This window comes from Asparagus officinalis, chromosome 5 (assembly GCF_001876935.1).
Source record: "Asparagus officinalis chromosome 5, Aspof.V1, whole genome shotgun sequence".
Classification (NCBI taxonomy): Eukaryota; Viridiplantae; Streptophyta; class Magnoliopsida; order Asparagales; family Asparagaceae; genus Asparagus; species Asparagus officinalis.
In genome coordinates, this window is record NC_033798.1 from 35,670,536 (window position 1) to 35,691,954 (window position 21,419).

General features: G+C 41.8%; 1 protein-coding gene across 3 annotated transcripts in view; it reads left to right on the top strand.

The window, feature by feature from the left end:
* The window catches only part of LOC109842734 (serine/threonine-protein kinase STY8-like), a 17,217-nt gene extending 11,352 nt beyond the window's left edge, over window positions 1–5,865 (top strand). The window contains exons 9-13 of one of the 3 annotated variants that reach the window (XM_020411605.1): window positions 3,000–3,085; window positions 3,309–3,430; window positions 3,986–4,097; window positions 4,250–4,300; window positions 5,546–5,670. In XM_020411605.1, the coding sequence (XP_020267194.1) occupies window positions 3,000–3,085; window positions 3,309–3,430; window positions 3,986–4,097; window positions 4,250–4,273 (344 nt within the window). In that variant the 3' untranslated portion in view covers window positions 4,274–4,300; window positions 5,546–5,670. Of the gene's footprint in view, window positions 1–2,999; window positions 3,086–3,308; window positions 3,431–3,985; window positions 4,098–4,249; window positions 4,472–5,545 lie in introns of those variants that run through there. The other 2 variants (XM_020411603.1, XM_020411604.1) reach the window with 2 other exon arrangements.

The window sequence follows — 21,419 nt, forward strand, 5'->3', positions numbered from 1 at the left end:
CGAGGGGGAGACTTGGGAGAGAAAAAACAACGATCAATAATGACTGAAAACATCGGGTCTTCCGGGTGCTGTTGGGTTAATTTAAAAAAATAAACCTAAAAAAAGTTTTTTATATAGCAACCAAAAGCGGATTTTACCCGCACTCACTTGCTATTCACTGCTATGAAGTGCTATTGGCTGTGTTTGCGAGCGGAAAGCGCATGCTCCTTAATATGTCATCACTATTGGGTGATAGCATTGCGGAAGAGGCCGCTAACGCTCTTAGCGTCACTATTGCGCCGCTGTTTACCACTATTTATAACAGTGGATTCTACAAGATTCGCTTACTTGATCCACTATATATATCGTAGAATAGCCTCAGGGACTGACCCATTAAAAGTTAGGGTCCCTTGTCCACTAAGAATTAGAATCAACTCGAGGATTCAAATCCAGGCGTATAAATTGTGTGTGTAAATTGTGTGTGAAAACTATTGTTATATATCTGTAACAAAATTTTGTTGAACTATTAAGCCTGACAATACACTAACTCTGGTCGTATCGATGATTAGTAAGTTAAGAAAGTTGATGGGTTCTATAAAATGCATCTAAAAGTTGAATGAAAATTTCTCCATATCATTCATGAAGTAATTTTTTAAATCCTTTGTTTCTGGTTTTTCTTTAATACATTTTTTATGTTCTTGGGGTGTACTATAAATTTTGGGATATGTATTAGAAGTATGTGACAAGCATCCATCAAGTGTTTGAGTATCAAAGTATTAGACATGTATCTAGCATGGGTTTTATCAAAGTACCTATGCAACGTAAAGCGCACAAGAGGTTCAGTGCAATGTTGGAAACCATTAGCCGTAACTCTTTGAAAGAAGTGAGAAGCAACTAAAATATTATGCAGTGTTGTAAATAGCGGCCAATAGCGGGGCTATAGCGGCGCGAATAGCAGTCGCGGCCCTTCAGCGCTACGCCTAGGGGTTTCGCGGCTGGCTTAAGCGGAAAAATCCGTTATTCATTCGAATAGCGCGTAAAAGCGGATTTTAGCGGGTTAAAAGCGGGTTTTCGCGGTTATAAGTGGATTTTTGTTGTTAAAAACGGCTAAACCCGCTATCACACATATTATGATGCTATATTTCTTGAATTTCTTCATAGTTTCATTCATACAACAAGCTTATTAATTGTTATTTATTGATAATACAAAAAATTTACAACTAATTGAATTTTTAGATTTTTTTATGAATTTTCTTATTATTTAGGATATTTAAATATATTTAAATTTGACCGCTATTTGACTGTGCGCTATTTGCCGCGATTTCGCCGCAATAGCCCGATATAGCCTTAGCGGTACCTCGCCGCGACGCGCCGCGATCCGCTATCAGCAACCTTGATATTATGCTACACTTCAGTAGTCAATTATAAACCACATTTAGAAAATTAAGGACCACAGTTTTTCCAGTTTACCTACTTGGTTGAAGCTCTTGTCATAGTGCTATAAGCTTTAATCCCATTCATGATAATATTTTAATTCAAGAAGGAATAATTCTAGAAAATACTTTGATAAAGTTTTCTAGATTGTTTGATTCTCATACAGTTCTTAGTTGGTTATGTTAAGGAAAGCTTCATCTAGTAATTTATAAGTTCGTCCCATTCTGTTGGATTCTAACCAACTATAGCCTATAGGATGATCTTGACGAAGATGATCTATTGGGAAAATTGCAGCTACAAACATGGTATTGACAATTGAGTTTCAAGAGATATTGGTATTCTTGACATTGATACAATGGGCTGCATTGGATTGACCACATCCAATCCTATGCAAAATCTAGAAAGTAGGATTTGGTTTGAGGCATTCGGACTAGTGATGTGAGGTAAAGAACAGAGAAGATTCACTTTACTTGAAAACAGAAGACATAAAATAGCTAAAAAGGGCGCCTACAGAGGGACTATTTCCAGAAAATTTGATTGCATAAAGCTTTTTCCTAATGAAATTGAATTGTTTACTTATCGTTTTGCTTTTGGTGCTTGTGCTACTTTTGTGATGGTGGTTGTAAGCAGATAGTGTATAGCCTGACATCTTGTGTTCTCGTGTCATGGAGGCTCAATTTTCATTCATGTACATTATCTTGTTTCTATTACACAATCAATCACCTCTAAATCCATCGCCCCCCCTGCCCCCCCCCCCCCCCCCTTTTCTCCGTTTTATTATCACCTCTTTTGCATCCATGCTTGTTGACATGCAAAAACTCTTTTCAGTCCCTTGCCTTCTGCTTTTCTACAAAGTTTTTGCTTTTTCTGTTAAGATTCCTGCTACAGTTTATATTGATAAAATCTTTCACTTTATACACAATTTTAAGCTATACTATGTTCGAGCCTTGTTATTATTAAAATCTTTAGAGTAGAGCTGGTTACCCCTTTTGGAAGTTTGCTTTGTCTTTATGAAATAATGTTTGAATGAGACACATACTAGTGGTTTCTCTACATCCATTTCAGATGTTAAGGATCTTTGTACTTAATCAATGGATTGCTAGCGAAATTTATCTATGCATGGTATTCAGTTAATTATGATCTGTTGAAGATGTCATGTCCACATGCAATGAGGAAAGATGTCATGTCCACATGCAATGAGGACTGAAGTAATCCCCTGTTTAGTTGGCTAGAAAGGAAAGGGTTGGGAGTATTATCTCTGTTCTTGATGGATAAACACTGGTTGCTGAGGGGAATAATAATTTTGATAGAACATATGGATACTGGTGTTGTTATTCTAAAGAAAAAAAAGTCAAATAACAACCTAAATAGTTGTTATCGCCATTTCCCTATGAATTTGGGTATAATTATAATATTTATGATCTCCCACTTTTATCTAGGTTAGGTTTCTGATTGTTTCAGGAATTTCTTATGCGTCTTCATACAAAAATCCCTATGAAATTCTGTAAATTATCCCACATCATTTATGTTAGCTTCTGAGTTACCTTTCAACTTCTAATAGTCAAGTATATTTGTTCTGTGAACAGGCAGGTATGTGGCTCCAGAGGTTTTTCGAAATGAAGAGTATGATACAAAGGTGGATGTTTTCTCGTTCTCTTTGATTCTACAGGAGGTACTACTGAGAACTTGTTTAACCTATCTTAGTATTTCTGTTACTAAACATTTAAATATACAAGAGCTGTTTTCACATATAATAATTTGTAAGGTGCTCAATTTGTGAGGTTAAAGTTTACTAAATTAAATCCTTGAAATTTCTACAGTTGGCTATTCTTTTGATGGAGTATATCTCGCAACTAAGTCTGGATATTTAATTTTGTTTTTTTTAATATATTCAGATGATTGAAGGCTGCCCTCCCTTTTCCACTAAACTTGACAGTGATGTTCCAAAAGCATTTGCCTCTAAAGAGAGGCCACCCTTTAGAGCTCCACTCAAGTTCTATTCGCATGGACTTAAAGAGTATGTATTAGAGTAGCTTTCATATTCTTTTATTTTAGCTTACTGCAAGTTCTCGTTCACTTCATTCTCTATTTTTGACCTGCCACTTTGTTTTAATTATTCCATTCATTATTTTCTAATTTAGAGCTACTAGATTATCAAATATTCTACTGAATTCATTTTACTTTATCTAAATGTATCAGATCAGAATTTATTGCTTAAGTTCCTTTTATTGTAATAAAATAATCTTTATTGCTTCTTTTTTCAAAATCATCTCCTTGTCTTGTTTATGTATATTCCTTTCCGATATCTTATCATTTTCTGAGAAATATTCACTTATTTAGCTATGTTCATTACTTGAACTGAACTGCGTTCCTTTCTTTGTATGTTCCATAAGGGCCTGTATTGCAGTTTGTTTGTCATCATTGGATTGTTTTGGTATTTCAAGTGTAAAGAATATCCTGATTTGATGTCATAATGAAGTTCCTGTGAGATGTCATTATATTCTGAGTATCTTGAAGTGTTTCACATATTGCATTCAAGAGATTCACATCACTTAGAAACCATACTATACAGGTTGATTGAGCAATGTTGGAGTGAGAACCCTGCTGACAGACCTACATTCAGAGAAATAATTGATCGGTTGACTTATATTCAGAACCATATTGCTCATAAGAGACGTTGGAAGGTGTGTTTCTCTCAAAATCTCTACTACATGTTGCACACTGTTATATGATATTTCTATTATTTATAAAACTGGATACATAATTCTATCATATATGCTATCTGGCTTTTGTGAACAAAGATAATTTGAAGCTTCTATTTTTCTGCAACCTGCAGGCAATTTGTTGTCTGGGGTGCTAGCAGGCTGTATAATATCAACTATCTAAGGTGGAGAGTTTATAAACTACCCAAAGGCTCTTTTGATTCAACATTTCCTTAGTGTGTGTTTGCCCCCATGTTATTTTCTTATTTTGTATGTGTGTATCAACTTTCCGGACAGCTAAACATTTAAAGGTCAGGTGTATATAAGCACATTGATGATAAAACCATCTTCTGCAAGCAGGGAATAATTCTATAATAGGTATGGGAATAATAATACTGCAGTAATTGTTAATAACAAAATAGTAGAATATTTTCTGCTTATACTTGCCAAGGAGGCTCTTGGGTAAGGCTATATTTGCGTGGTAGGTGTACGGAGTACAGGTACCAAATGATGCTAGTACATATTGACGGATGCAGAAATTGTAAATTTGACACTACCCCTCTTTGAAATGTGTGCGTAGTGGGATTTGAACATGGGTTGCTTTGGTACCTTTTCTAAGGTCTCTTTCATTGCTCCAAGGAGTATGGTGAACTTCGAGAGATAATATTATTCTAACAGTTTTCAAGGTATATAAATCAGTACTTACTAAAATAGCCACATGCTTTATAAGAAAATGGATGAATTATATCAATACTATGTAGATAGAAGATAGAAATGTGAATCTGTTAGTATTTGATAGATTTGAACTTGTTCTGGGATACATTATGACCTGTGTATGATACATGTGGGTTGCATTTATATTTTAGGAAACATTGAAGGAGTATCTTGTATAGATCAAGTTGTTCCTGGCATGTGTCAGATTCTATTTTGGCTCCTGTATTCAATTTTTTTTCAACAGTCATAAGGCATCACTGATTTTGAATGTGGACTATTCATAGTCAAACTGAAGAAGATTAGCTTCTGTTTTCTACATTAGGTTTGAGTCCTGGCATGGTATGTAAAAATGGCTGTGGGGATACATGACTGTATAGCACTCCAGGGTCAATCCAAATGGAGGTAGTCTCATCCATGGGGCTTCACCTTTCCTTTTTCTCACAATGCATGCTGAGTAAATAGAGTTACAGATAATGTATTCCAAAAACAGTATCTAACTATGTGGTTGAGTCAATACTTGAGATCAGACAGGGTTTCAGGCTTTGGATGCTCACTAACTGTCTTCCCACTCACTTTATTTGATAATTTTATTTTTGTAGATTTTCTTGTAGTTTTTCTATGAATATGATTCCCCTGAATTTACCTAAATCCTAACACTTGTTACCAAGAAAGGATAGTTGATGCTTCGTATTTGTGCTATTTTGGTCCTTCACCAGGTAAGACCCTTGAGATGTTTCCAAAACCTAGAAGCCATTTGGAAAAGGGATAATTCTAATCCAAGCAGCCGGTCCTCTCGGTCCACCAACTCGAACTTCTGAGCATATTCCTGAATTCATTTTTTTCCCATGTTGTTTCGTCATTTATTTTGACGAGCTATAAACTGCATATTCTTTATATCTGGTTGAACTGTGGAATATATATATACCTTCGGATTTTGATTTGTTTTCCCGTAGGGATGAAGCTACTGTACACAGTGAAACAATAATCTGTCTGGTGTACAGTAAGATACTTGCAATATACACTTTTTTAGAAGATCGGCGCTGACAAAATAGTGGGCAATATTTACGGTGGCATTCTGTATGGAATTATATCAGTTTACACACTAACACTAGTATTATATGATTGGGATTAATTTTGCTCCCTTCTGCTGAACCGGGGTATCAGCATTGATGTGATGCTAAGAGTTTTTTTTGGCTAATGTTGTAAATATCACTTCCTATTCGTGATTGCTGATGTCTTGAGCAACTGTGGCTTTGGATAGTGAAGATCAAAGTGAACCACCCCCCCTTAGGCTGTCTAAAAATCACAATAGATAGCTGATCCTCATCAAGCCCCGAAGATGGAAGTTACGATCAGACGACTTTTTAATTGCTGTATCTGTAACTCTGCAACCGCTACAATCACGGCCTTATTTCTGAGATGATTGATCTTGATGGCTACGACAACAGCATGACTAATATTAGCAACTATTAGAGATGCTGATGAGCAGTGTAATGATTTTATAAATAAAAGGTTGGACTTAGTTGGTGAGTCGCTTGGTGGAGAGCTGTGGGCAAATATTCGTCTAAAAGTCACTATGGATGTTTGATTTCCGTCAAGTTCCAACAATGGAAACTACAATCAAATAGTTTTCGTGCCGTCGAGCGAAAGCTGCAAATAGAGGGCTTTTCACATAGATCGAGAAGAGTTACAATTCAACGACACTTCCGACAACTGATGAAAACTCTATTCAGCAGTCTTCTTAATCTACAGTGAAGGTTACAATCTGACGACTTTCACATTCCACAACAGCTAAAGCTAGGATTACTGAGCAACGGTCCTTGCAACGCTCTTAGAAGAGGTTACAGATCAACCAATCCCTTCTAAAATGCGGAAGTCATCCCTGCGTCACAATTTTGAGAATGCAGGCGATCCCCGCGTTTCCAAGCTATAACAAGCCAAACGTGAGCGACCCTCGTGTTCATTGGTGTTCAGCCAACACCGACCCCAGCGTCTCCAAGCTATAACAAACCAAACGCGAGCGACCCTCGCGTTCATTGGTGTTCAGCCAACACCCAATCTCGCGTCTCAATTATAAGAGGCGAAGTTGGGTTCTGAACGCTAGATTGGGCGTTTGACTCGTTCGAATACGAGTCGAACGGTTTCAGAACTGTTTCCCCACGATCTGAGGAAATCACACCCACTTAGGAGCGGATTTAGAGGGCAGTTACAACCTCTTATCCACCTATAAAAACTCAACAAACTCAACTGAGTTAAGGGCTGGTTTTTTGGTACGAAGAAGCAGCAAATTAGATCTTCAGGATCTCAACTGCACAGAGAGGCGTGAGAGAGGCAAAAACCCTTGGAGATAGGATTTTTGAATCAAGTCCAGAAGATCAAAACCGAAAAGATTTTTCAACAACAGAATATCTACTTGGTCATTAACCGAATTTTCGGTTCTAACAACTCTATTCACGGAGTTTTAACTCGTTCAGAGTTCTTAAAACTCGTACAAGAGTTACTCATAAAACTTTTCTACAGAAGTTCATCGTTCCCACGAGATAAAAGACGGTCGGATCGTCAACGGAGAGCAAATTCGATGCGAACAATCGAATGAGGCACTCCATCGCTACCTTGAAGAACCCAGTTTTAAACAAAGGAGAGAACCAAATTCGTTCTCTTCTCTTTTGTAATCGAATTGTAATCGGAATCAAAGAAATACAAGTCAATTTTCTTTTGTTCTTTTCATTGCAATTTTTCCAACATACAAAAGATGGCGACTCTGCTGGGGACTAGCTTTTCCGATGAAGAAGTGGTGGCGCAGTCCGACGTCCACCTCATGGGAACGACTGTAGAAACTCTCGTCGTAGAGTTTGATCAAGCAAAGTACGAGGAGGCATTATCCTCGGGATCGCTTAGCTCCAAGGCTAAACGCGATGTCCGCAAGATCTCTAAGGAGATCAACTCTGTTGTTGAAACGCCGAAGAAAGCCCTCTCCTTCGGCCAGGAGCAGATCCATACGACGAGCACACCTGCGTGAAAGCCGAATGTTGGCCCAACACGAAGATAGCGTTTCTGAAATTTTACCCGAGCCTAGCGTTCCCAAAACAGAACGTTCGCTTCGTGGCAATGAGCCCGACTACGAGCCTCGGCTGATATAGCTGAAACACGACCCTGAATGGCGCGTTGTTACTTCAAAACGCAGCCCTCAGAAGGAAGCTGCCAAAGACAAACGCGGCTCTCACGTACGCGTTCCAAAAGAACATGACTCTCAGAAGTCTGTTCCACCAACTAAACGCGACCATCAGGGGCGCGTTTAACCAAAACATGACCCTCAGGGGTCTGTTTCATCATTTAAACGTAGACCTTGGCCTAATGTTTACAAAACTAAACGCGACCCTCGCGTTATTCTTCAAGAACGCGACCCTAGCGTTGTTCTTCAAGAACGCGATCTTCAAGAGGTCCGCCAGGTTCAGAAAAGCCAGCGTGGTTTCAAAATCCACGTTCGACAAGAACCAATTTCACCCACCCAAGGGCAGGGGGTTTCATCTCCGCCTCCACACCCGGGGAAAGTTTCCTCCCAAGTTCCTGATTTGCGGGAATTATTGTCGAGAGGAAAACCAACAGTACAAGCAGCTCACTCATGCCAATGTGAGCGGCTTATATCGGCAGTCTTGTCAGAATGCCATTGTTGTGCATCCACGCCTCGGCAGTCTGTGTTCGACAGGTTGACGAATGTCGTTAGGCCTGCCAAACGATAACGCCGATACAAAAAGAAGACGGCTGAAGCGGAATACCCCGAGGTCACCATCAACATGATCAGCAGAGGAAAAGCCTCGCATTCCGATTCTGACGGGTCGCAAAGAAGTCATTCCCCAACTGTTAGGGAAATTTGTGACCAATTCGAAGGAGTATATCGGTATACTCGGACGCGGACATGAGCTATTCGCCCGGTTAACTATCAAAAGTTAGCCCAAGGCATTACAACAAGTGATGAACACTCGGCAATAGCCGAATCTCAATCTTCAAGCTCTGTCGGAGCACAAGAGGTTTCTGCTTACATGGCGGGAAACCCCGAGGACATAGCCAAAAGAGTGGACGAACATCATGTCATGCTCCAGACGCAACAAGAGACACTTCTCCAATTAAAGGAGATGTTGGCTCAGCTTCTCGCTGAAAAAGGCCAAAAACCCGAGTCTTCCCGGAGAACTATGTCAAAGGGAAAGCAGAAAGTGCACGAACATTCAGATCGTGAGACTCACAATTTGGATTCATCTTCTGAAAATGAGAAAGAGGTGGAAAAAGAGCTGCATCCCCAGTCCGCTAAAGTGGATGAACTGGAGGCTCGCCTCAACGCAATTGCCAATAGAAGCGAGCTCCGTGAAGAAGGAGTAGTGCGGCCTTACCCTGCTGAGTGGAATACGGCTCCCTACCCACCAAAGTTTAAGGCCCCTACCTTGCAACCATTCGATGGCACATGATCGCCGAATCAGCACATTTACTACTTCAAATCCCAAACTGGAGATGTGGTAGCAAACGACGCCATCCTGACCAGGCTATTCATCGGTACCCTCAAGGGTGTCGCTTTCGAATGGTTCATGAAACTGCCTGCCGGATCTATCCAGAAATGGGTAGACCTGGAAAGACTATTCTTGGCCAGGTTCTTCGAAGACGACACAGAGGTCTCAGTCCCGACTCTTCTCGTCACTAAGCAAAAGAAAGGAGAGTCCATCAAGACCTATGTTGAGAGATTCCGCAGCATGGCCCTGCGATGTCCTTCAGGTATGAACCAATCAACTTTGGTTAAAACTTGCAGGCACAACTTGCAGACCCAACTCCTTGCTCAGATGGGGGTAGCGGAGTGTCGCTCCTGGAGACAACTAGTTTCACAAGGAGAACAAGCTGAAGAGATAGTAGCGCGAGTTAAAGCTGAAGAAGAGCCGCAACCCAAGCCGCAGCAGCAACGCAACCAGAACAACGCTCAGCGGTCTAAGGGAAAGGAGACTTTAACAGCTGACTACACGCGAGTGCCACCGCCTACTAAGCAAGGCAAGGCGCCAAATCAACAAAGAGCGCCCAAGCAATATTCGTTTAAAGAAGAGCATGTGGATACCTTATTCCAATTGCTCCGAAAGAACAACAAACTGCAGTTGCCTGAAGTCAGGAAGCCGGATGAAGCAGGGAAGGTGGATGACCCCAACTATTGCCGTTATCACAGGTTCCTTGGACATCCTATCAGAAAATGCTATGTCTTCAAAGACATTTTGCAGAATTTGGTAAATGCTAATGTGCTCACTTTGAAACCCGAGCAGAAGATCGTATCCACTAATATGGTAGCGGTCCAATTCGGTGACTTTCCTCCAGTAGTAACTGTGAATGACGTTATTCTCATTCGTAAGGGAGAAATGCACTTGAAGAATGCTGACTTGCATAGTCAGAAAGACAGGGGGTTGGTACCACTCACTACCTCAAAAGTAGTGGGAGACCAACAGTGGACGAATACCTCGTCCAAAAAGAAGGGAGGCAAGGCTAAGTCTTCCAATATGATTAGCCCCTCCATTATTGAAAATGATGATCACCTCAAACCTCTTACTGATTCAGAAGAGGAGAGGATCGTCCTGGCAGCATACCCAGGAGACAACCCTGGCACTCGGTCAGGAAAAGCTTACTTGAGGGATTACAATCAAAACGCTCAAGAGATTGAGGAACAACCCCAAGACGCTGGGGGTTCTGTCCCAAAAAAGCCAGTTGATAAAGAAAAACAAAAGGAGCTTCGATTCAACAAAAACCTCCACCAGGAGTCTGGAGAATCAAGCGCTCCCTTCCAGTTCAATGTTATGGCACAGTTGGCCAACATACCGGCCAGAATTACGCTATATGAGCTCTTAAGGTTGTCCAAAACCACCAAGGAAGCTCTGATCGAAGCTTTAAGGAATACGGAGAGCTTCATCACCCAAGTCACTCCAATTCCCGAAGCTTCTGAAGATCAAACTTGTCGGCAATGTCTGCAAGCGGCGAGGAGTTTACCCTACATATCATTCACACAGGAGGACATGCAGGTCAAACACAAGCACGACAGACCGTTGTACTACACGAGGTATATTGGATCCTCCGAAATCAGTCGTGTCCAAGTAGATCCAGGCTCAGCACTCAGCATCATGCCTTATAGGGTCATGCAGGTCTTAGGAATTCCTATGCATCGACTGAACACTACTCAGACTACCATCTTCGGGTTCAACGCTAATAGCACTCGGCCCCTGGGAAAGATCAAGCTCAGATGCCAGATCGGAGATCTTAAGTCCGAAGTGAATTGTTATATCATAGACGCGGACACGTCCTACAATCTTTTGCTAGGACGACCATGGATACATGCAAACCGTATTGTCCCATCTACACTGCATCAGGTCATGAAGTACGCCGACGATGAGGGGGAAGTCCGAACCTTAATTGCGGAAAAATACCCCTTCCGAGGAGCGGAAAACTTCCACACCGACTCCGTTTTCTATCTGGAGTCCCAGGAGAAGGAAGATGTGGACAGTGGTAATGAAGCTGATACTGAACCAGATCCTGATGAAGATTGTCCATGGGAGTTAAATTTCGATGTAATGGGTCAGGATGAGAGTAATAATAATGTACCGAGCGAGGGCGAGTGGTGCATTAATGAAGATTTTATTTTGGCGTACTTGTCTGATGTCTCCTCTAAAAATAAACAAATAGAGAATGATCTTAATTCAGGTACCAACCCTTGGCACGTACTGTGCACAGAGGCATCGTTCACCTTGCCAATTCAGTCATCCTTCGCTTCAGATGAAGAAGTAGAAGATGCACGGAAGACTTTCTTCAAAGTCCCATCCAAAAGGAAAGGTCATAAGCCTATCTGTTTTGGTAAAGTCAAACCTGAACCACTCAAACGAGGAAGTTCAGAGGAAGATGACGGAGTTCCCCAATTCCATTATCACGAACCCAATTCTATACATTTAATGGAACGAATGGGGTATAACTTTAATGAGAAACAGGGTTTGAACTTCGGGAAAGGAAGACGAACACCGATTCGAATGTCTCTCACCCCTGAAGGAAAACCTCCGGATTATTATTAAAAAACCGGAAGAGGCTTAGGTTATGTCACAACTCCCCCTGCCTCAGAAAATGAAATCAGTAACTATCTGCGTCAGAACTATTCATCCGGAACATCTTCTTGGGAATCTGACATCGGTGTCGGACCCTTCTTTAAAAATCTGACTGTGAACATGGTTTCAATTAGTCATCCAGATGAAGACGCAGGGGGTGATGAAGGATTAATCGAATCAATAAATGACCCTTGGATCAAACGCCTCAACATCTTGTGGGATATGTGCTTTGAACATCGCGAACCACCCACCGAAGATAAAGTGATCCAGGTAAACATGGGAGATGAGTCTAACCCCAAGCCCATCTTTATAGCTGAAGATTTATCATCATCCGAAAAAGAGGACCTTATATCTCTCATCAGAGAGTATATAGATGTCTTCGCTTGGAATTATGAAGATATGCCTGGCCTTGACCTGAAGGTTGTCATGCACCGTCTTAACATCGATCCGGATGCAAAACCCGTTAAACAACAACAACACAGGTTTCGTCCAGAGATAATGGAATCAATTGAGTCAGAAGTTAAAAAGCTTATAGACTCAGGTTTCGTTAGGGAAGAGCAACATCCGGACTGGGTGGCCAACATTGTCCCAGTACCCAAGAAAAACGGTAAGGTCCGTATATGCATCGACTTTTGTGACCTTAACGCAACCTGTCCAAAGGACGAGTTCCCGCTTCCTATCACAGATGTTATGATCGACAACACCTGCGGATATGAAAGGATGTCTTTCATGGACGGATTCTCCGGATACAATCAGATCAAGATGCACCCGGAAGACGAGAAACATACTGCTTTTAGAACACCCCTAGTGGTGTATTGCTATACAGTGATGCCCTTCGGCTTGAAAAACGCATGTGCAACTTATCAACGTGCAATGAACACGATCTTTCATGAACACCTACGAAAGAAGATCGAGTGCTACGTTGATGATATAGCAGTAAAGAGCCAGTGTAAAGGTGATCATCTTACAGATCTGAAGACAATGTTCGAGATTATACGAGCACATCAGCTGAAGATGAACCCGACAAAATCGTTTCTCGGAGTATCAAGCGAAAAATTCCTGGGATTTATTGTTACCTCCAAGGGAATTTCTCTTGATCCAGAGAAAGTGCATGCCATCCAAGACATGCCGCCTCCGAAGAATCTCAAAGAGCTCAGAGGGTTGCAAGGTAGACTGGCCTACATCCGAAGATTTATATCGAATCTTTCAGGGCGTTGCCAACCTTTCTCTAAGCTTATGAAGAAAGGAGTATCCTTTGTCTGGGATAAGAGCATTCGAGGAGATTAAGAGATATCTAACTCAACCGCCAGTTCTCGTGGCCCCGATATCAGGAAAACCATTCCTGTTATATGTGAGGGCCATGGATCATTCTCTTGGTGCTTTGTTAGCTCAGAACAATGATCAAGGTCAAGAGCAAGCCATCTATTACCTGAGCAGGACTATGATGGGAGCCGAACATCGGTATAATCCGGTCGAAAAAGAATGTCTCGCCTTGGTATTCGCAATTCAAAAGATGCGACATTACCTAGTTGGACAGACCATTCAGGTCATCTCTAAGGTAAATCCCTTGAGAGTTCTGATGACAAAACCATCATCTCTAAATTGCCGACTTGCAAAGTGGGCTATTCTCTTGTCACAATACGACATGCAATTCATGCCTCAAAAGGCGGTCAAAGGTCAGGCATTGGCAGACTTCTTAGCCGACCACCCAGTATCGGGAACGTTTAAGTTGTATGAAGAATTACCTGACGAAGTCGCTGAAGCTTGCGTTACCCAGGAAGCTACGCAAGTACAAAAGTTATTCTTCGACGGCGCGTCTAGAGCCAACCCTCATGGAGCAATCACCGCAGGAGTAGGAATAGTATTAATCTCTCCAAACGGTCACGTAATCCTAAGGGGGTTTTCCCTAATCGAACCTTGCACCAACAATGTAGCCGAGTATAATGCTCTGCTATTAGGAATGCAATTTGCTGAAGAACTTAATATTCGGCACCTCGAGGCCTACGGTGACTCTCAGCTCATCGTTAATCAAGTCCGAGGGGAATACGAAGTACGTCATGAGGATTTGATCCCGTATTACTTCGCAGTGTTAGAACAAGCTCAAAAGTTCGAAGGTTTCTTTATCGAATATGTACCACGAGCTCAGAATGCCTACGCAGATGCTTTAGCTTCCTTGGCAACTTCATTAGCATTGTCACCGGAGGCTGAAACAACGATTCCAGTTGCGGGACGAAAACTATACTTTTCCAAGATTCCTATGGAGGAAAGTTCAGATAAGACAACGACAGGGGAAGCCTGTACAACCTCTATCGAGTTTGAATCTAGGGATTGGAGATTCCCATATATCGATTACGTCCTGTACGGAATTCTGCCTGATGACCCTAAGGAAGCGGCCTCTATCAAACGAAAGACCCTCCGATTCTATTATGATGCAGTCTCTCAAGTCCTGTATCGTAAGTCACATGATGGAATTTTGCTTCGATGCCTTTCTCAGAAGGAAGCAAGAGAGGCCCTCAAAGAAGCTCACGACGGAATGTGTGGAGCTCATCAGCCCGGAGCTAAATTAGGGGATCGCCTCCGACGAATCGGCTATTATTGGCCAAAGATGTTTTCAGATGCAGTTGACTACGCTAAACGTTGTCACGCATGCCAAATTCATGGGGACTTCATCCACCAAGCACCGGGGAACTTACATCCCACATCGGCGTCCTGGCCCTTCGAAATGTGGGGTATGGATATCGTGGGACCAATTTCCCCTCCGACGTCTAAGGGACACCGGTTCATTCTAGCTGTGACCGACTATTTCTTCAAATGGGCGGAGGCAATCCCATTAAAAGAAGTCAAGACTTCAAATGTAATCAAGTTCATCAAACATCATGTCATCTACCGCTTTGGGGTCCCGAGGCGAATAGTTCACGACAACGGGACACAATTCGTCAGCTTTGGGCTTCAGAGATTTTGTGACAAATTCAGAATCCAAAGTGTCGCATCTACGGCGTATTACCCACCAGCAAATGGTCTTGCAGAAGCCTTCAACAAAACCATAGTGAACATTCTCAAAAAGTTTGTTTCCAAGAGCCGGCGCGATTGTGATGAAAGACTTGGTGAATGTCTGTGGGCTTACCGCACGACGGTGAGGACCCCTACAAGAGCTACACCATTCTTTTTGGTATACGGCTGTGAGGCCGTATTACCATTGGAAATCCAGATCCCTTCTCTGAGAGTGGCTATTACAACTGGACTCACAGAAGAAGAAAAACATCAGCGACGTCTGCAAGAACTTGAAGCCTTAGACGACAAACGACTTCAAGCCCAGCAGCAGATTGAGCTGTATCAAGCCCGTATTTCCAAAGCCTATAACAAAAAGGTCAAGGAACGGATTTTCAAGAAAGGCGATTTAGTTTTGGCCAACAGACGACCCATGGTGATGACACACAAAACCAAAGGGAAGTTTAATCCTAAATGGGAAGGGCCCTTCGTAATAGAATCGGTCTATTCGAACGGAGCATATCGCCTCATCAATCAAAAAGGAGACATGCTCATGACGCCAATCAATGGGAAATTCCTTAAGAGATATTTCCCATAAATCATGTGGCCTCCTAAACCCAGCTAAATCAGGCTGGGGTTGCCTATTCATAGTGTAATTCTATCTTGTATTTCGTCATGTTAACATTACACCTCTGACAAAATCAACTTATCGATTCTCATCAATAGAACGATAAGTCCTCAAAATTGCTCCAATCGCAATATTTCTCATGTCACGTTAAAATCACACCTCTGACAAAATCAACTTATCGATTCTCATCAATAGAACGATAAGTCCTCAAAATTGCTCCAATCGCAATATTTCTCATGTCACGTTAAAATCACACCTCTGACAAAATCAACTTATCGATTCTCATCAATAGAACGATAAGTCCTTAAAATTGCTCTGATCGTAATATTTCTCATGTCACGTTAAAATCACACCTCTGACAAAATCAACTTATCGATTCTCATCAATAGAACGATAAGTCCTTAAAATTGCCCTGATCGCAATATTCCCCCTGCCAAGTTAAAAAGCTATACCTCTAGCACCTATAGACTTCTTTCAGTGTTCAAAGCAGAAATGACACAGGAAGAATTCTACCAGTCAGCCCCATTACGGGAAAATATTAATTTTCCTGCATCAGAATCATTGTGGAGATCTATTCTAAGTTGGGAATACATCTCAGGCATTTTTCGTGATTTATCACTTAAAATCAGAACATGATAAATGCAAGAAACAATAAGAAGTCAATATCACTTTTTATTCAATAACCAAAAGAAAGTGATACAAAACAAACTTGTTCTTAGCAAAAGAACATTACAAGTGTGAAATTCACTCGTGCATCAAATCAAAAGAAATAAGTTGGGCCCTAACTTTGTTTAGCTCCTCTTCGTGAGTGGTGCGCACCATAGCCTCAGCCTTTGCCCGGAGTTCTTCCTCGCTGGGTGTGACGATAGCCGCTGCTTCATTCCTGGCTTGTTCCAAAGCTCGAGCCTGCGTGTGATATTCCAAAGTGCAAGTAGTATTTTGGGTGCTAAGGATATTGACAACATTTTCTTCGCGGGCAAGTTCGGCCTTTAATCGCAGGACTTCAGCCTCAGCTTCAACAAGTCTATCGCAAAGTGAATTCATGGAAGTAGTCGAGCGTTCTAACTCTTCTCGCTTCCGAATATTACGCTCGCGAAGCTCCGTGATTTGACGTTCTCTTTCAGCCAAGTCCCGTTCTATCGCCTCCCGGCGAGCCACTTCTGCAACCTGAAGACTGGCCAAAGTGGACATGATCTCGGACTGAAGCTCTCTACGTCCCAGGGCCTCAAAATGCTGCAATTGTTCTTCCAAATGAAGAATAATCTCAGAACAGCGCTCGAACCACGGAGTGTTTCCCACGCTTCTGACTCCGTTTAAGCCTGCTTCTAGAAGATGTCGAAAAGAATTAAAAGTACCCTGACCACCCACCACATATTCAATCACCTTCCTGGCGAGGCTATTCAAGTACACCAAAGAGATTTGAAGGAACTCAGGTGCGCCCGCGAGACTTGAAGATGCTCCCAGAGCCATTGAAAGTGTAGGAGTTGGGTGTTTTATAGGGAAGCCTGAAGATGGCTTTGGTACAACCTGTCACAGAATAGTACCAAGCCCTGGCTCCTTCATATAAATTGCCTATAATTGAGAGTTGAGGACGAGGGTTCCCGACGTACAACTGATCATACCCAAATTGACGAGCAAACCTATAGGGTTGGTAGGGCTCGATGAAACAGTTGACGCCTTGCCGGAAAATCAAGTAGCCTGGCCTGATGGAGAGAAGCCAGTGGAAAACACCCCCGCTCAGCTGAGTGAATCCATTAGAACCCGCTACGTCCTGATATTCGGCTCCGTAAACGCCGCCCTCAAAATCAGGGAAACAGCGGAAGATATGGAAGTGGGTGTCTCGCGCCAAAATTTGGCGAATTCTAACCATATACCCCCCTTCCCATTTCGCAGATTCTAGTTGTTGCACGAATGAGATGAATGAATCTTCCGGGGGAGAGGCTGCGCTCATTAAAGGAGGACAGTGGAGCACGTACCAAGCCATCAGATAGGCGTATGGCAATGGCACCCTGGGGTTGGGGGTTTTGAAAGTCTTATGACCCCCAGATTCCACCTCTGTAACATCAACGAAGTCCGAGGCCAACTCCCGCAGTCCATGCTGCAAACAACTCACCATAGCATGAAGGAGGCTCACAGGTTTCCCATGGGCCAAAAGGACAGCCGGGTAGATCACCTCAACAGCGAGGGCGTCGGCTGGCCTAGTAGGAACGACGCAACGCTTGAGCCACAACATCAAGAACCCAGCCAACAGCGCTGTGTCGGAAATTGGAATCAGAGCTTGATAGTGGAAGCTTTCAAACTCTGTATGAGCCGGGAAAACATCTTCCTTGGCCTCATTTGTGTAGTGGGAGGTAGCATTGTCGATTCGGGCTTGAACTTCCTCCAAAGTGCTTGCAGATAGTCTGGTCACTGAGGCTCCTTTATTGGTCAAATTCTGGAATAAATATTCCGCCCAAGATACTTGTTTAATGCCGCTTCCTCTGTTGGCCTTCTTGTTTTGATGATGTTTAACAAACAATTTATTACTAATGTTGTTTGTCTAGTGTTTGTGCATTCCTATGTTTTGTAGACAAACAACGTTGTTGGAGGTTGGATGGAATAGCGCTTCAACGACGATATTAAATGGAGGTTGGCGGAATGTCGGGTTGAAGCCTTGCTATTCAAAGTTCAAGATCCAAGTTAAAGCTTCATCCGAGAGATTACCTAGAAGAGCTTATTGAAGATCAAGATCTAGCTTGGGTAATTTAGTTTAGGGTTTATATTATGTGTGTTTAATACGTTAAGCTCAATATCTATACACACACATTATATCGGTTTTCATATATATATATATAGTGATACATATATATATATACATATGTTTTTGGTTTTATAGTTTTCAAGTTTATATATGAAACAAATGCATAGAATTGGAAAATACTATTTTGTTTCATGCTTATATGTATATATATGATTTCATCTTTAACAAGCTTATATTTAATGAAATCATATTTAGTATTTTGAATATATTGCATAGAATATGCAATTTTGTGAAAATATTGTATTCTTAGTTTATAGACTTCATAACAACATGTTATATCTTTTATCAAGTCTATACAATCATTTCATAAGGTTTCAAAATGTTGTTTAAGTCAAAATATCAAAATATCAATTTTCAGGTTTTCATGTTTTGGACTATTTTGTAAAATGATGATATTTTTCATTTGGGAAGTCCTTTTTCGAAACCAGTCGTTGTAGCATGTTTATTATCATGTCTACAATCATTCCCCAAAGTTTTACATTTTTTGGAATTTATTTGATATTTTTAAACAGCATTTTAAAATCAGGTTTTTACCATGCAGCAGAGAGTTGGTCGGTCGACCGGTCCGGTCGATCGAAAGCTCCATCGGTCGACCGCACCGGTCGACCGGATAAGTGTTTGCTTGATTTCCTGTTTTCGACCTGGATAACGGTCGACCGAACTTTCCATCGGTCGACCGAATTTTTCCATCGGTCGACCGACGGAATTTTCGGTCGACCGACAATATAGCCGTTGCTTTTTAACGGCTCTTTCTCTGAGCTGTTTGCTGGGGTTTTTGGTCATTTTGTTTTGGGGGTTTTTGCTGAGATTTCTAGTGGGTATATATACCCCATTGCTGATGTCTTTTCAAGTGAGCCAAGAGAGTTTAAAAACAAGTTTAAGAGAGTTTTAATCAAGGGTTTATGTTTGGTTTAAGTGTGTTTATAAGCTTTTAAGCATTTGAGTGTTTTGGTTTTGTGAATCACTTCCACAAGAGCTTGAGGAGATCATCTATTGGTGTTTGAGCATCCAACTCTTCTCCTTCCACTCTTGATCTATTGAGAAGTTTTCTAAACTCAATCTAGCTTCATATTTTATATTGTTTGATTATCTTTTTATTAAGCTAGTGTTCATATTGAGTTTAGTTGATTTTATTATCTCTTTGTTCACACACAACCTATTGAGCTTATTGTATTTACATTCATAGTATAATTTTGGGTTGTGAGATTAGTGACTTAGAGTTGTGCTTAATTGAGTTCTCACCTTGTTTAGAGAACAAATCATTTGATTTATATTGTGCTTATTGTGAGGATTCACTTGTAATACACTTGTACACCGAGAGAAGTGTGTGGTGAGAGACGGGGTCGAATCCAAGAGGAGTGGCGTCGGTTGACGTGCCTAGGGAGAGGTTGTAACCGAGCACTTGAGGAGGAGGACACGGGCTAGGACCAACACTTAGTGTGTGAGGTGTGATTACATAGTGATTGTATTGTGAGGTGTAAACGTTGTTCGGGTGAACGTAGAAAACCCGGTTGTGATAGTGGAGATCTCCTCGAGGTGAGGAGCGGGGACGTAGGTCGTGGGGACCGAACCTCGTAAACATATCGTTTTGTTTGTGATTGCATTGGCGTTCTTATTCTCGTTTTCATATCTTATATCGCCTTTGTGTATTGCTCATCATATTACCCTATCACTTGTGTAGATTGTTTATTTTACCCTTGTGTTAGTTCATATATCCATTGCTCATACATTGTCTATATCTCTTTGTTAGGATATATCTTATTGTTTATATATCCTTGCATATATAGTTCATCATATAGGATATATTTCTTTGTTCATATTGCTTATTCTAGCACATATATCTTGTAGTAGTTCATACTTGCTAGGATAACGTATTAATTAATTTTAATTGGCATTTAATCGGATTAGATTAGCATAAGACCCTAATCACCCCCCCTCTAGGGTCCAACATCCTCGAGCCACCGTCAGCTGCATGCAAATGTGGAAGTGACACATGACTTCCCAAAGGGTGGAGTAAATTTCAGGGTTGGTCTTCTTCAAAATTTTAAGTTTCGCTGATCCCGGAACGAACTCTTCGTACGGCAAATCCCCAAGAATAAGACCCGAGACTTCATGCATCTCGTGAAGGGCGAAACCTAACCCCCCCACGGGAGTGAAAAAAGTACAAGTCTCAGGATTATACTTCTCCAATATGGAGAAGAAATGAAAGTGGCTCTGAACAATCCTGAACTTAGTAGCCCGCACGGGAATCTGCAATCCAGCTCGGGTAAGAGGGGTTTCCAATTCATCTAAAACAAACTTGGTCATCCGGGTCCACCACCCTATCACCGGAGAATGAACCCAGCCAGGAGTTCTAAACCCTTGCACGGGAAATTCTCCTTTCTTCGCCACGAATCTCTTGACGAAGGTATTTGCCGGGCTGGCCACCTCGCCAAGGGGATATTCCTTAGCAAATAAACCTGGCCGCAAAGCTGTCACCTGCCTGTTGTAACCGAGTGTGCGGACCCCGTGAACCTGGCCGCAAAGCTGTCACCTGCCTGTTGTAACCGAGTGTGCGGACCCCGTGAAAAGTCAGAGTTCCAAGAATAACCCCATCCTGATCCTTAACCAGGGGCCAATCCATACGCCGTGGGATGGAAGCACACTGGAAATAAGAAAGTGGGTACATCCTCTCCATATTAGGCAAGAAAATGTTACGGTCCCCAACTTTCCGTAACCACTTGTAGTCCCCATGGTAAGCATTATCCGCCTCGAAATCAACAAAATCCCCGAAGAGGAATCCATATTTGACTATTGGCTTACGACTCGAGTTTTCAAGTCGAGGGTCCGTGACCAATATTCTAAGGGTCTCGGGAGAAGCTTGGGTGATCAGTTCCATGCGACTCTTTTCCTTAATTCGGAAAACGGGGAGTTCTTGGCGTAGGTTGAATGTCATGTTCATATCCACACCACCTTCATGTCCAAAATGGTGGCAAAAAGGAAGAGGTTGACTGGTATGACGCACTGTAAAATAAAGAAAAATTTAGACAAGGCAAATACAAAGCCCAGACGCGAAGGTCAACTCCCGC